This window comes from Corapipo altera, unplaced genomic scaffold, assembly GCF_003945725.1.
Source record: "Corapipo altera isolate COAL_440 unplaced genomic scaffold, ASM394572v1 62, whole genome shotgun sequence".
Taxonomy (NCBI): domain Eukaryota; kingdom Metazoa; phylum Chordata; class Aves; order Passeriformes; family Pipridae; genus Corapipo; species Corapipo altera.
Window position 1 is genome coordinate 3,216,725 of NW_020884894.1, and position 14,683 is coordinate 3,231,407.

At 47.1% G+C, this 14,683-nt stretch overlaps 2 protein-coding genes across 11 annotated transcripts; one reads left to right on the forward strand and one right to left on the reverse strand.

Moving 5' to 3' along the window:
• Positions 1-58: 58 nt before the first annotated feature.
• Positions 59-1,961, forward strand: TERF2IP (TERF2 interacting protein). Its single transcript, XM_027646748.1, has 3 exons — positions 59-627; positions 729-805; positions 1,384-1,961. Exons 1-3 carry the CDS (start codon positions 87-89, stop codon positions 1,819-1,821), a joined length of 1,056 nt encoding a protein of 351 aa, XP_027502549.1. The 5' UTR covers positions 59-86; the 3' UTR covers positions 1,822-1,961.
• Positions 1,962-2,742: 781 nt separating this feature from the next.
• LOC113948853 (carbohydrate sulfotransferase 4-like) lies at positions 2,743-14,678 on the reverse strand. Of its 10 annotated transcripts, XM_027646824.1 has the most exons (4): positions 12,506-12,809; positions 9,861-9,926; positions 9,134-9,206; positions 2,743-4,514 (listed from the first exon to the last, which is right to left on the reverse strand). In XM_027646824.1, the coding sequence occupies exon 4, from the start codon at positions 4,499-4,501 to the stop codon at positions 3,323-3,325; it is 1,179 nt and encodes a 392-aa protein (XP_027502625.1). In that variant the 5' UTR covers positions 4,502-4,514; positions 9,134-9,206; positions 9,861-9,926; positions 12,506-12,809; the 3' UTR covers positions 2,743-3,322. The 10 variants fall into 10 exon arrangements, 9 of the variants coding, with proteins under 9 accessions (XP_027502625.1, XP_027502626.1, XP_027502620.1 ...); XM_027646825.1 differs by lacking the exon at positions 9,134-9,206; XM_027646819.1 differs by lacking the exon at positions 9,134-9,206 and having other exon boundaries at positions 2,743-4,701.
• Positions 14,679-14,683: the final 5 nt, after the last annotated feature.

Sequence of the window (14,683 nt, forward strand, 5' to 3'; positions counted from 1 at the left end):
GATGGCGATGGGCGGGCGCGGGGAGGGTTGGCGATGGGCGGGTTGGGGGCGGTGATGGCGATGGGCGGGCGCGGGGAGCGTTGGCGATGGGCGGGCCCGAGGCAGTGATGGCGGGCGGGCGCGGGGCGGCGATGGCGGGCGCCGCGGCGGGGGCGGCGCGGTCCCGGTCGCTGTTCCTGTGGGACGACGGGCGCCCGATGCGGTTCTACGTGCGGCCCGGGGTGGCCAAGCTGCGCCTGGCGCCGCTGGTGCTGGCGGGCGGCGGGCGGCTGTGCCGCGTGCAGGAGCCCGGGGCCGTGCTCCTGGCGGAGCCCGGCGAGGCGGCTCCCGGCGGGGCCGTCTCCACCGAGTACGTGACGGAGTGCGTGGAGCGCAACGAGCGGCTGCCGCTGGAGCCCTTCGTGCTGCCTGCGCCGCCCCCCGCCGCCGCCGCCACCGCCCCGCGCGGCCGCCTGGCCTTCACGGAGGCGGAGGACGCGGCGCTGCTGCGGGCGGTGCGCGACGGGGGCGCGGCGCGGGCGGGCGGGCGGGCGCTGTGGATGGAGCTGGAGCGGAGCGGGCTGACCCGGCACAGCTGGCAGGCCATGCGCGACCGCTTCCTGCGGCACCTGCGGCCGCTGCTCGGGGGTGAGCGGGGGGCACACGGCGGGCAGGGCGGGGGTGGCGCGGCCGAGCGCGGGCCCGGGCCCCGCTGAGGCCCCGCTGACGGTGCCCGCGTGTTTCCGCAGAGCCCCTGCAGGCGGAGGAGACCTCGCAGGTCACGGGTCTCTTCGCGGCCAATAACCGGGAGTTCGAAAACGCGGAGGTGAGTGGGGCCAGCCCGGGCAGCAGCGGTGCCGCGAGCGGCTCGGGGCCGACCCTCCCTGGTGTCACAGGCGGCAGCATCGCTACGCATCATTAACAAGTGAAATGCCTTTGCTCCGTGACATCCCTTCTGCGGCTAAAGGGGAGCTTCTTGTGAGCTGTCAGCTACGCAGCTTGTGATGCATGGGGCCTTGCTGCCACAGATTTTCTAAACTTTGTTCCCTGCCCAAGTTAACATGAGGTTTATGTGATGGAGTTGTCACGTTAAAACCTTCATTGGCAAATAGAAATTATCCTTTCATCTCAGGCATAAAATGTTCCTGCAGCTGCATCATCACTTTTGCTTTTTATGCTTAATTTGTTCAAAGTCTCCCTTGTATTTCATGCCTTTCTATGATCAAGTGTATCTTCATTAACACATACAGCTTAACTTCAGTAATTGACTTTTGCTATGCCTAGTAATTTCTGAGGTTTTTATATACTGCAGAGTCACAGTGGAAGGTAGTTGGTAGCAGTAGTAAAAAAAGCTGGTCAGAAAATACCATGTCTAATTGGTGACTCCACTTCTTTTACTCTCAGTCAGAAAGCGACACTTCAGACGTTTCAGAACTTTCTACACAAGATGGAGGAGGAAATTCCCCAGAAGAAACAGCATCTGATTTGAAATCTGGACTGGAGGACTCTGCTTTCCCTGACACTCAGTTACAAAGGGAAGAAAGACCAACAAGCACTTGTTCTTCTGGTGTGGTGGGAGAAGTAGTAAAAACTATGCAGCAGTTCATGGAGAAGTTCAGTGTGGACCTGTTCACTGTTACACAGGCCTTTCTAAAAAACAGTGGTGAAGTGGAGGCTACTTCAGACTTTCTGCAGATGGGGCAGCGCTTGGATGGGTACCCTGTATGGAGCAGAGAGGATGATTTAGAATTGCAAAAGGATGATGAACATGTCAGAAATAAATTGATAGCCAAATTTGGAGCTGAAAATGTAGCAAAGCGGATAGCATTTAGGAAGAGTTAGCAAGAGGAGGACGACTGATCTAGGACTGTGGCAGGAACTTTATAGTCATTTCAGAAATGTGATGGAAAATTTGATCGACATTATGAAGTTTCAATGCTTTAAAGTAATTTTTTAAAATAAAAGGCCCATTTTTATCTCTACAGGTTGAAGTGTTGCAGCTTCCTTAATCCAGGCAAAGTAACACATGTACCATATATTCTAGTTGGAAAAAGTACATCAGCTTCCAGAGCCATGTGCAATAGTAGAAGTAGGAGAGACAAGTTAACTAAGAGTGCCCAGAGTTAAGGTATCACCTAAGTTGTGTTTAAGAGAGAACACCAGTGCTAGTATACAGTCACAATCTGAAAAACTCGGTAATTCTAGCACGTTGTGCTCTGGTCACATTTGAAGTGAATCCTATAAATCTGGAGATATCCACATTGCTAAGGTAGTAAGTGATCTGTAGATGTGTGTTAAAGGGAATCCACAATTTACATGTGAAAGAGATGTTTAGGAAGAGGTATTTGTAGGCATTTCACTCCTCCCCAAGTCTGGTAACAAGTTTTTTCTCCTTGTCTTCTAGAACACTCTTAAAACCAGGTAAAAATAATTCTGTTTTTCTGGTTTGAGCTACATACTCCCATTGAAGGTGGGAGAATGGCATCTCCAGTTGTGCCATGGGTTTCTTCAGTCCACTCCCATAAACCTATCTTCCCAGTCCAGTATTTATACCAATGGAATCTGTGTCCTTACCTTGTCTTTAGGATCTCAACCTTACCATGAATTCCACTGTCACACATACGGGCTGTGAAAACTCATGGGGTACAACTATTCTCAGGTTTGAAAGCTAAAAGACAGAATTATTTCAACTAAAAAAATAAATGGATTCATATAATCCCAGAAATGGATCCCCACATGCAAATCCAAGTGGTTTTATTTTCAACAATAGCGGGTTTATTCCATTTTCCCATTATACAGTAAATGAACACAAACATTTCCCCAACACTGCCAGCAAGGCTGGATACCCAGGCAAAGGAATGGAGCAAAAGGAAAACTGGGCTTGAAAACTCAACCATTCAAAAAAAAAGCATCTTTCCAGAAACCAAATGTTGGTCATCCTTGCATCCCTTCTGGCATGACATGTCCCGTGTGGCAGCATGACAAATAATGTTCTCTCTATTCAGCTTCCTTTTATATTTCCCCTTCCTTTGCAGTGCAATTGCTTCCATCTGGGGGGGTCGAGTTCTGCTATCTGGTCCCACTGCTTTGCTAGTCTGTATGCTCCAATCTAAACATACTTAATTTGGAGAACAAACTTGCATTACTTCAGCCTCCATTGTGGCTGAGTCTCCAGGGGCCTTAGAGAGCGACCCTGTGCTGCTGAGAGCTCTTGTGAATGCAGTCAGGATTCTTATGTTACCTGTCCTTGCAACCATGCATATCCATGCACATGCTCTTACACTTCTATGCCTGCACCTCTGTCCTCTTTTGTTCTAGTGGACAGTTCTGCCCTCTGCAGCCTTCAGAGAGTAGGTACAGACACCAGCTCTTCTGCCTTCAGAGTTTGATACTCAGAGGAGTTCTGGGCAAACAAAAGATCCAGTGACATATTTTTTTGCTCTTCTTCAGATTGAACAAGCCGATAGCCCAGCAAGTCCATTGCATCCTTGCACACTTTTTGCACTTTTTCTATTTTCTGGAAGGGAAGTGTCTCCCTCCAGGCCTGAGATACTCTCTGTGCATCTCTGGACCCAATTCCGAAGGCCTGTGCTCCGAGACCCTTCCCATGAGTGATGTTGTGCACCCACTTCTGAAGTTCTGGTGTGAAATGTAGTTCTGCAAACCTGTACATCTGAGCAGCCCTTGCCAGAGGGTCTCTGACAATGTCTTCATAGCGAACCAGCAAGTATCTGTCTTTCAGGAAGCTGGGAGTGGCCCGAATTCCTGCCTTGTAAATCTCAACATGACTTCTGCAAATTACTTGCATTGTGTTGTAGGGCCCCATTTCACCCTTTGTCCTCTGAGCCCCCACAATAATGTTACTGTCACGTTTCAGGTCTGCCACTGTATTCTCACGGGACCTGAACACAGCCCGGGGATCACGGACCAAGTGAATAATTTTGATGTTCAGGGATGGATCAGTGAGAAGGGGGTAAAGGACTTTCAGGTCAAAGAATCGAACCTCCTTGATGGCAACATGGCTGTAAGTTTTACAAGCTTCCTCCACCTTGCTGAATGGGTACTTGCTACAGATCTTTTTGCAATTGCCTGCAGTGATTATGTCAGTGCGATTGAACAAGTCACAGGCAGGTGGGGAGCACAAGGCTCGGCTTGTCTCCCATTGAAATAAATCGGACTTTTTCTTCTGGCTAGACATGTAAGCATCAAACACAGACATGTCACACAGAAAGACCGACCTAACTAAGTCCCGCACTGCCATGTGTAAGACTTTGGCACTGTTCTGGTACATCTTAACCCAGACATGCCATGCGGGCTCCATCAGGTAGAAAACGCTGGGGTGCTGGCTGAAGATTTGCCCAGTGAAGGAAGATCCTGATCGCCAGGTGGAGAGAATGAGGATGTGGACTGGAGAAGGTTTTTCTTCCATGGGGGAATTGTTGCTGCAGGGCAGGAAGTGGATCAGGAGGAAGGACAGAACTACCAGGATCAGGAGCACATACACTCTTCTAGACTTCACCATGGTTGCAAAGGACCTGTAGAGACAGAGGAAGTTCAGCATCACAGGATCACAAAGAAGGCAGGATGTGGTGCATCAGGCTCCTGTGGATTTCTTTGTAGGCACGGGGTTTTAGAAAGCTGTCACAATACCAATGACATTGTGACAAACACTGCACAAGCCGTCTTTAAAAAGGACGTAAGTTCTCCAGGGCTGGAGGTTTTCTGTAACAGAAACACAATTTATCAGTAAGTTTGTCTAATGTTGTCAGTAAGTGTTGTCTGGTGCTGTCCTAGAAGATATTGAAAAGCTTGTCTGCATTTTTATTGAAGTTTAAGAGCTAGTTGAGTGCACTGGAATAAGTCCATACACACAAATGTGTACTTCATGTACACAAGCCCTGCAGACATGATCTGGGCAATTTTTATGAAGAAAAGATGTAAAAACCCACTTTTTTGTGGAGAATTCAACAGTTCCACATTGTTCCTTTTAAACACTTGCTCTGACCACCATTTACAATTATTTTAATGCCAAAACACTGTAAACATACAACATAGGTTTCAGGGTTTTTTAATTATATTCTCTTTGAAATTTCGGGAAACATTTATTGTCACCACAGGCAAAACCTCACATACCAAAGGAAGTAATTTGGCACTGTGATAAATCCAAGCGCAACAATATCTCCTCCACAGATAAAGCATCATAAGCAATTTTGCTAGAAAGGTCTACAAGTGTAGGCAGGCTTAACTGCTTACCTGCCTACTAGCCCTCTTCTTAGCCTAACTCCTTTTTAAAGACTGTCTCCTGCTACTCTTCTTTCCCACCCCACTCATTCCATAGGTCTTCTATGAGAAGAGGTTCAATAGATTGTGCTAATTGAACTCGAAGTTCTGCCCAAAGCTGGCTCCTTGTTTCTCACACTAAACCTCTGTTTTAAAAAGTACATTAAAGGGTGCTCTGCCAACCGCTCCTGTCTTGTGCGCTCTCCTTCCCTCCCCCGGCAGTGCCTGACTGTGCCTCAAATACAGAGGAGTGCTCACAGCACTGGCCACACTGGCCAAATTTGCATGGGGGTGCCTCCTCCTATTATTTCAGTTCCTCTAGTACTGATGTTTTAGATTTTCAGGTACAGTCACTGCTGCTAACCAACTAGGAACTCATCTGTCCCTCCAACATACATACATAAATTGACTTGTTTATCTAAGCTATCTGCTGTGCATTGTTTTGAGCTTAGGGTTTATAAGGCAGCAATTATAATTTTTCAGAGCCAGGACAATAACCAGCCCAATGAGTAAGCCTGGTTGTTGCCAGTAAGTGCTACCACAATATGAATTTTCCTTTAGTAATGTCTTGCAAGGATAGGGCTGTGCATTTAGTAAGTGACCACATGCTTCTGGTCTCCTGGACAAGAAGCCCACTGATTTTTTTGGTTACACAAATGGCCTGTACTGTTCAGGTCTGACGATAAGCTGAATCAGGTCGGTATTTGGACCAACCCAGGAAAAGCTGCAAACAAAGAGTGTTGTAAAAATCAGTCACTTATCAGCTTCCTCCTTGCAAATACAATGCAAGGAATACAGTAGTGTTTACCAAAAGTCCTGGCTTCCAAATTAACTTTGACAATATCTCTTCCATCTGGCGCGATTAATATTGTTACTCTAACTCCTCACAGAGTTCCTGGACTACAGCCAGAAGTTATTAATCAAGAAAACTCTGTTGAGCAAACATGAACACCGGTATGAAAATGCACAGGCAGATTTAAAACCACAGAAATAATTATTTCTATGGGAACTTGCATGCAAATAGTCTGAGAATGGATTTGGTAGGGAATGTTTTTATCTTGAATCAAATCAGGGTGGGATAGCTGCATGTTTTAGACATTTGACAGAGTATGCAGGCCATTCCTGTGACTGTTCTTGGTAGAAATGACCTCTTGTGAGGCCACAGCCTCAACAGTTTCTTCACTCTTATACAAGAAATAGTGATGATTGTTGCCCTGACAAGTCTGTTCCACAGAAGGACTCAAATGACTTGTGTGCCTGTTGAAGTGGAATAGAGTAGCAGCAAAGAACAGTAGAGGTTGTATCGTACCTTCCCTAATATGATATGAAATACCATACCTAGAAATACTAGTTACATAACCTTATTCTTCACCACTGCATCTCTCAATCATGGCAGCTGGGATATTTCTAAACTAAGGTCTAAACATTTTCCCCACAGCAAACATCCAGAGTCACCAGGGATTCAGTTAATTTCATATTGCAAAAGTGAAAATATGAAGCTCTCATAGAGCTGCTGAGTAAAGATCAGCCCAGAATGATTGAGACGATCTCAACTGCAGAACAAAAAAAAGGCACACTGCTACTGTGTGCTGGGAGAGAGATGAGCCAGGATTTGGCTAAGAGTAGAAAGAATAGAAAGAATCTCAAGGTACAGAGGATGAAGTACAGGAACTACTGAAAAAAACAACAATCCAGTGTCATTGTGTTAGTCTCCCACAGCCAATGTATGAGAACACAAAGAACTGGGATCTGCCTGCCTGAGCAGCTAGAGTCTCAAAAAAAAAAAAAAAAAAAAAAAAAAAAAAAAAAAAGCAGAGTTTTATGCTTTTCCAAAAAAAGACACAGGGATCTTGGAAAATCTTGACCCTGGCAAAGAGCAAGCATTACAGAAAGCAACAAGCAGCCCAAGGGAAATCTACCCATCAAACACACTCTGAGCATTGGGTGGCCTGTTCCCAGAGTACAAAGTTTGTGGTATTGAGTGGCATGTCCCCAGGGTTTGTTAAATCTTTGCATGCCTGGGGTGAGTGTGAGATAGCCCAAAATATCTCGTGCAGTGCAGACTGATGTTAAGTGCTCTGCCAGTGTGGGGGAGTTCTCCAGACCTGTACACATTCCCCATTGCTGTAGTGGCAGCAGTATAGCAAAAAGGATCTGGTGCCAGGGAAGCCCCAGGCACTCGTCTTTGATGACACTGATGGTTGCTCATAGTTTTTTCAAATGCTTCTTCAATTTGTCCTGGTCATCTTCTGCAGAATTAGAATTCATCTGCCCAGAGGAGAGCAGCTGGCATGACAGTCAATAGTGGGAAAAGCTGAGCAAGAGCACTGAGAAGACAGCCTGCAGAAGCAGGAGCTACTCTCTAAGTCAGGCCAACAGCTTCTGTCTGCAGGAAGAACCGTAGCAATTTGCTGGCATCTGTATGTTTGCAGTGTTTTACAAAAGTTATCTCCCAGTTCAGGCTGCTGAGCATGAGCAGTGACTACAGTCCTGGGCACAAGAGCATCCACACCAGATACCAAGAAATGGTTGAAAATCTCTCACCTTAGCAAAGTCCTCTTGAAGCACCACCAGGCCTGATTCAAGCAAAGTTGCCCTCACACCCGTTCACTGCTGTGGTACACAGCCCTCTAGGCAGTCACACGAACACTCTGCCTACGTGCTGGGCTCTCATATACATGTGTTCTCAGCTCCCACCTACACCTGTGGCTGCTCCCTCCCGTCCCCTTCATTCGTGTACATCTCTAAGAGTGACTGCTCTGCACTGCCCGCCTACTTTGAACAGCCTTAGATTAGAAAAGCTCCACCCTGCACTGAGCACAAAGCATCATACTGGAAGCTTATTGCAGGGGCTCAAATGACCAGGAACTGCTAATAAAGGAGCAGGGCCAGAAAGTTTATGAAGGAGACTGAGAAGTGCTTTTAAGCTAAGTCCTGTTGCAAGCCCCCTCTATAAAAGGAGGAACAGGGATGTCTGTGGAGTGTCAGAGCTTGCCCACCAGGACTGCAGAGACAAGGCATATTTTCCTACCATTGCTCTGCCTGCTTGTCATGTTATCAGCAAATGCAAATTCACATAAAATTTTTTGTCTCTTCTCTGTCTGTGCCTCGCTTGAATTAAATATTTGGGGTGCTGGGGAAGAAAATTATGTGAAAGGAGAAGCTGTGGAAGGAGCAGCTGGACTTGGCCTGTTAATGATTCACAAAGGTGCTGGAGCTGCAGTGGGGCTGTGGCAGGTAAGGTAGTGAGCCAGGGCAGCACTGGGCTCAAGAGAAATACTACTGTGCAGAGACAATTGCTTTGGCTCATTCTTATTCCAGATCTTACAGTTTCTGTCACACAGTTTGGAGAAATGTAGACCTCCTCTTAATGGTGTCCCCTGTCCCCAAGGACATCATTGACATGCTCTCAGGGCAAGTGCAGTATAGGAGACAGCAGAAGCAAAAAGTCTGGGTAAGGTTGGTCCTTCCAGCAAGAGAAACAACCCAAATGGGGCAGGTCATGTTCCCTTTCACTTGCAGCATTACCAACACAAATGGTCAAGCCCTGGTAACCCTGGGCAGGGAAACAAGGTGAGAAGCTGGCAGTGGCCCAGGTAGGGCCCTGTAATGAACCATGCAATGTTTTGTACAACCTGGATTTCAGCTGTGTGTTCCCATGCCCTGCACTGACACCATCCATAGGAAGGATTCACCTGTAGGTCATGAAGTGTTCAAAACCTTTGTAAAGGTCACACCACTTGAGTGGCTTTTCCTGAAGTGTTATTCCTCCCTGGCCAACAGTTGCACGGAGATGTATCAAAATTTCTGTTCCAACTGTATGTAGTTTGCCTGAGGGTGTGTCTTTAACAGCTGATGAGAGAACAAGGCATACCTGGAGCAGTGAAACCAGCTCAGCTGTAAGGTTTGACTAACCCCTGTCTTCTGCCATCATCAAAAGCAGATGCCTAGGGGAGAACAAGAAACACATTTCCTCCCTACATGCTCTCTTGGCCTGAAGCCAGGGATCTGGTGGACACAACTCACCTCTCTGAACGGAATTGTCCAAAATAAACTAGTGAATGATGCCCTGGAAGTTCTTTTTCCTTTCTGTTGGCTGTGACAAGAGTGGAGGGTGATGCTTGTGTAAACACAGAAGCTGTCTAAACTCAGTTCAGATTAACCTTGTCTTTGCATTTGACAGCACCTAGATCTTTTTTATATTCACTTCTCCAATCATGTTTTGAACTCAGATACTTTTGACATCAACAAGATTTCCTGGCAATAGAGGTACATTTGGCTGCATGTTGTGATAACTACTTTCCTCTGTTTTGAACCTACATATAAAAACTGTTTTTGATATTATCACTTTTTTTTTTAATCAAGAGAGACAACGAATAATTTCTTCCTACTTGTAGTCTTCAAGCTATTCAAGATTTTAATATCTGCTCTTGTATGCCCCGCAGAACAGTTCATACCAGGTTGATAACTAAATCAGGCTGTGGACGTCTCCGTGTCTTTTAGGTATTTGTTGGGATGGTTCACATTTTCTGCATCCCAAAGGTTACAACACCAGGGAGCTGCTGGAAGAGTCCATGCTGACTGCACTGGTGAATGCTTACCACAGAAAGATGTCTCCCTTTCAAAGCAGATGGAGTTCAGTTGCTTTCTAGCTGACACCACTAAAGCTGCAAAGGAAAGATGGAAATTTATGGCTCTGCAAGACTGAGTGTGACAGAAAGCTGTGATGTGGCTGCTCACGTAGAGGCTATGTACAGTCTCCTGTGCTGGTCACTGGATTCGAGTACTGTTATATTGTTGTGTTTTGAATTGCACAGTCAAAACTCTGCTCCTTGCAGAAAAGAAACCTGACAGTCATCTAAAAAAAAAAAAACCAAAAAAACCAAAAAAACCCACAAAAAGTCTATGTCAATTGCTCATCATTTTCATCTGGATAAAGGCAACAGAGTGGAACTCTGGCTTTAGGAAAGAACTTTTTTGGTAGAGATGCTCTATACAGTCACCCTGGTTGCTTAAGAATTCATCATTCATAGAGGATGGAAAGAAAATGCAGCAGTGAGGCAAGCCCCAGAATCCATAGAAGCAGAGCTGCAATGTCTATGCTAAACTCCAGTCAGAGCAAGTTTTTTTCTGAGCCAGAGCAGATCTTGCCCCATACAGCTTCTAGAAAAAGGAAGAATGAGACAAATGATTGATGTGATGTCCTATATGAGGCATCTCTCCAAGGACAGGCTGGTGTGCTTCTGCACTGAAGTTGCTATGGCCTTTTCCTTGTGTTAGAGATAAGTTTTAAAGTTATATTTTTATTTAAAAGCAGTTTGAGATAAATAGATGTGTCTTAATTGGCACATAAGTACCCAAAGTTGCTGTAGGCAAGAGCAAGGATAGTGGCTGACCCCCTCCCTCTCTCACCCTGAGTGCAGTTGCAGTATCATTTATTGTTTTCATTGTAATATGGTATTCTAATATCAAGTGGTGGGAAAACAGGAAAATGGGAAAACATGATAGAAAGCAAGAAAGAAGCTTGTGTAAATCAGGCTCTAAAAATGAGGTCATGTTATACTTTACCAACACATTACAGGAAAGAGAAAAATAGTAAGAAAAAAAGTATTTATTCAACTTTTGAATTAATTTCACTGGTCAGCTTTTACCTTCTTTAAGTACATAGACAGTCTATAACCAGAAATCAGCAAGGCACTGAATCTTAGAGCAGAACAGCTAGTTTAGGGTTGAGAGAAACAACAGCAATAAACAGACCTGAAGCACACAGAAGCTCACGCAGTGCACTGGAGTATGGAAGATCCCATGCTAGCACCAACTACTTCTGCCAGGCATCCAGGAAATAAGTCATTTAGATCATTGACAGCACCTATTTGCTCTGGCAAAGCTTCAGGGAACACTGACCCAAGCCAAATAAGAAAACCGAAGACAATACACAACAAAGCAAAGGGCTGCTATAGATCTGGGCTCCCAGCACTGTGATAGCCTGTGCCTGACAGCTAAACCATGAGGAAGATCCCAGTGCTTCTGCCCCCTAGGAGGCTCTCCCAGTGCTGGGGACGCAGGCTGAAGGCCAGTATAGAAGATATAACCATAACCTTCTTCTGACCAGTTAAGCTTAGCTAGTTTTCAGAACCCTGTGTCTTTCATGGCTGTCCTGTCAATAGCAAGACTTTACCTGTGCTGAGTCTTCCTTCTCCTGCAGAACTCCTCTGCCCTCTCACACTCTGGTTTGCAAAATCCCTCCCAGTCACCTCAAGTATTGTTTCCCAGCCCACTGCTGCTGCCTCCTCTTACATCCACAGTCTTTTCATGGCTACTTCTCATCCTCATGGAAGCCTATCTGTGCCTCCCTTTGCTGTGTGTCTTGGGTAATGCCACCAAAGTCAGCTCCTCTAGCCTCTGACAGGCCTGCACAGCCTGGGAGAACAAGGTTACATGCCAGCCCTCTTGTACAAAGAAGTGTTGCATGGACACCTTCCCCTGGGTCCCCTGGGGTCCCACTCCCGTGCGATGCTCATGCCTGACCTGAGCTCCCAGGCACGCTGGGCCCTGGGTCACCACAGCCTCCACCTTTGTGCCCAGAGTGACTCCCTGCAGCCATCCTGGGTCCAGGTCAGTGCAAATCACATCTTCCCACTGCAGGTGTACAGAGTGGCTACGTGCTGGTGGAGAGCAGGCCAATGCAAAAAAATTCTTGCAGCCAAAAGCCATGGCCCCAAGGCAGAAAGACCCTCAAGGACCCCTCTGTTCTACAGCCCTGCTGGAAGCAGCCAGGGCTGCTAGAAGAAGGAGTGGGTGAAGCCAGGGGCTGGGCTGCATTCAGGTTCCTAAGGTACCTGGGGGAGCTGATGGCCTCACTGCTGGCAGGTGTGATTTGGCCCTGCTTGCCAGCAGTGCTGAACCCCACTGCCAGCCCCTTTGGAAGCTGAGGACTAGAACACTTCACCTGCATTGGCCCCTGAGCTGAGAAATTCCTTCCTTTCCCAAGAAGAGCACTAGATACAAGGTTGCCTCTCTGCCTAGGTCCCCATGTCTGAGGTAGATCACTCTCCTCCTAAACATGGCCAGTCCAGACAGCACAGAAAAGAGCAGAAGCACACTGCAAGCCTCTACCAGGGTGTACCACTGGTGCTCCCCGGCTGAGACAGGGAGGATGGCTGTGCATCATTGTGTGAGCTGGCAGAGGCAGGATGCAGGGACAAACACAAAACCACAGATGAAATACAGAGTAAATTTCCATTACCTCACCAACCAGAGGATCCTCAAAGCAGTACCCAAAGCCAGAGGCACACAAACAGGGATGCCACCACTGCGGAGCCTGGTCCTTGCTCAAGGGTCACCAAACCTGCTGTTTTCACCTGCATATTAGGGATTATTGCAGGCATAGTTTACCACTGATATTTGATCTTTACCACAGCAGAGCAGGAATCCCAAGCATGTTCAGTGGGGTGCTTCTCAGCCTATCACAGGCCTGTGTTATCTAAACACACATGTACTACTCATCAAACACACAAGGGTAAACAACAACTAGTACAATACATGTGTTTTTCTACATCTCACCTCAGCTGCAAGTTACTTGGATTTATCTACAATCCTCCTCACCAATCTTCCGTTACTTTCCCACCATCAGTCATAAGGGCTCTCAGGGAGTTCTACTAAAGCCCCGCAGACCTTGTCTAAGCATCTGCAAAGAGCAGCTTCAGGACAGTGTCTTGACTTCTTCCTTGGTCTCATTGCTGAAGGGGTTTTCTTTGGCACAAAGCATCTCCAAACACCAGCTTAGGCCAGTTTGTATGGCTGGCAGGGTGCTCTAGGCTACACCCACATTATGACGCAAAGCATCTCTGAGTATAATACCTGAAAAATGATACCAGCACATTTGTGGTTTAATGCTAGTTTGCTATTGCATCCGGGAAAACTTAGGTGTGGTCAAAAGGCAGTGTTATGTTTGCAAAAGATGGCAAAAGAGGATGTGGCCTTGAGAAATCTAAATATATTGAATATTCTGAGGTATGGCTCCCTCAGCATCCCAGGCCAAATGCTACTGGGTAAAGAAGAAATAGAATCAGGTTAATTATTGCAGAACATTTGCATGTTAACAGACACCTCTGAGAGGACTCTGAAAGGAAAGGCTTTCCTAAAGGGAGAGTGATCTCAAAGGAGTGGCTTTCTCTAAAAGCAGGACCTGTTCATTAGTAATGGGGTTTAAAGCCACAGAACCTGTGTGGAGAAGAGTTCAAGGAAACAGATGAAACTTGACAGCAGTAGTAGATGCAAGATGGCATAGCAATGCAGAAACATCATGCTATAAAGGTCTCCTGGCCCAACAGACCCTTCACACACCATTCTACTTATTATTTGTCAATGTTTAATTTTAGGCAGCTCTGGTTATTTGGCTCTATTTAGAGGTCTAATGGCATGAAATCTCTGATGCTGTGTATTACTCACCCACAGTCCCAGCTTCCCTCTCTTTTTGTTCTGGGATTACTTTCTTTGAAGGGAACAGATGTAGCATGGACACAGCTCACATGTCAAAGACCTTTTCATATACTGCTATCTTTCTCCTAGAGATACCTCCCCTCTAATGGACTACTGGTACCCAGATTTTGTACTGGGCAAGGTAAGGGGAGACAGTGAGATGCCTACAGAACCTGTCATGTCTGGCAGTGTGTGATCTAGAGCTAGCTCATTTTCCTGTCATTGGTGATGCAGGGTTGACCCATGAATCCCAATTCTGCAGGAGGACAGGTGAGCAGAGCTGAAGGGGATGACATGAGGCACTCTGCAGCTTGCCCCTCTGTCAGTTCCAGAAGTGGCTCCTGGGCAGCTCACCAGGACATGTGCTCTGACGGGTGTTATCACCTCCTCTTGTTTCCACCGAATGAACAGATACCAGGCCACCATTTCCTTAGTACTTTAGGGAGCTGATGTATTTGGCAATCAGTAACCCTGGCCCCACTGGCATGTCACAAACACCCTGTACAATATGAGCTATGGGGTTCCACCCCATGATTCACCACTACAGCAGGAAATGTGTGGCTGCCCCAGCCTTGAGTACTTAGGCACCAGCACCCAGCACGGCTGGCTCCGGTCCCAGAGGCAGCTGCCTCCCCAGAGCAGTTGGTACCAGCACCCCCTGCTCTGTTGGGGTCCATGGTGGGGGGGCTGTGAGGGCCAAGGAGCAGGTGCAGACAGGACTGTTCTGTGGGGAGCAGCCAGGCTGGCACAGCAAGCTGTCTTGGCTCCAGTCTGTGCCAAGCTTGAAGGGCCCATCCTGCCTCCAGGCCTGATGGGTTTCTTTGGGGATCTGAGGCACTCTCACCATGTCCATGCTGGCACACAGGATGGCTCTGGGCAGCCAACCACAAGGTGGGGATGGTTCCCGGGGCACTGCAGCACCATGGGGCGAGCAAGGGTGACA

Excerpts from the sequence above, each read along its gene's own strand:
- TERF2IP (XM_027646748.1), top strand. The coding sequence starts at position 87 with ATGGGCGGGCCCGAGGCAGTGATGGCGGGCGGGCGCGGGGCGGCGATG. Across the intron at positions 628-728 it reads CCTGCGGCCGCTGCTCGGGG|AGCCCCTGCAGGCGGAGGAG; the intron begins GTGAGCGGGGGG and ends GTGTTTCCGCAG. Across the intron at positions 806-1,383 it reads GGGAGTTCGAAAACGCGGAG|TCAGAAAGCGACACTTCAGA; the intron begins GTGAGTGGGGCC and ends TTTTACTCTCAG.
- LOC113948853 (XM_027646823.1), bottom strand. The coding sequence starts at position 4,540 with ATGCTGAACTTCCTCTGTCTCTACAGGTCCTTTGCAACCATGGTGAAG.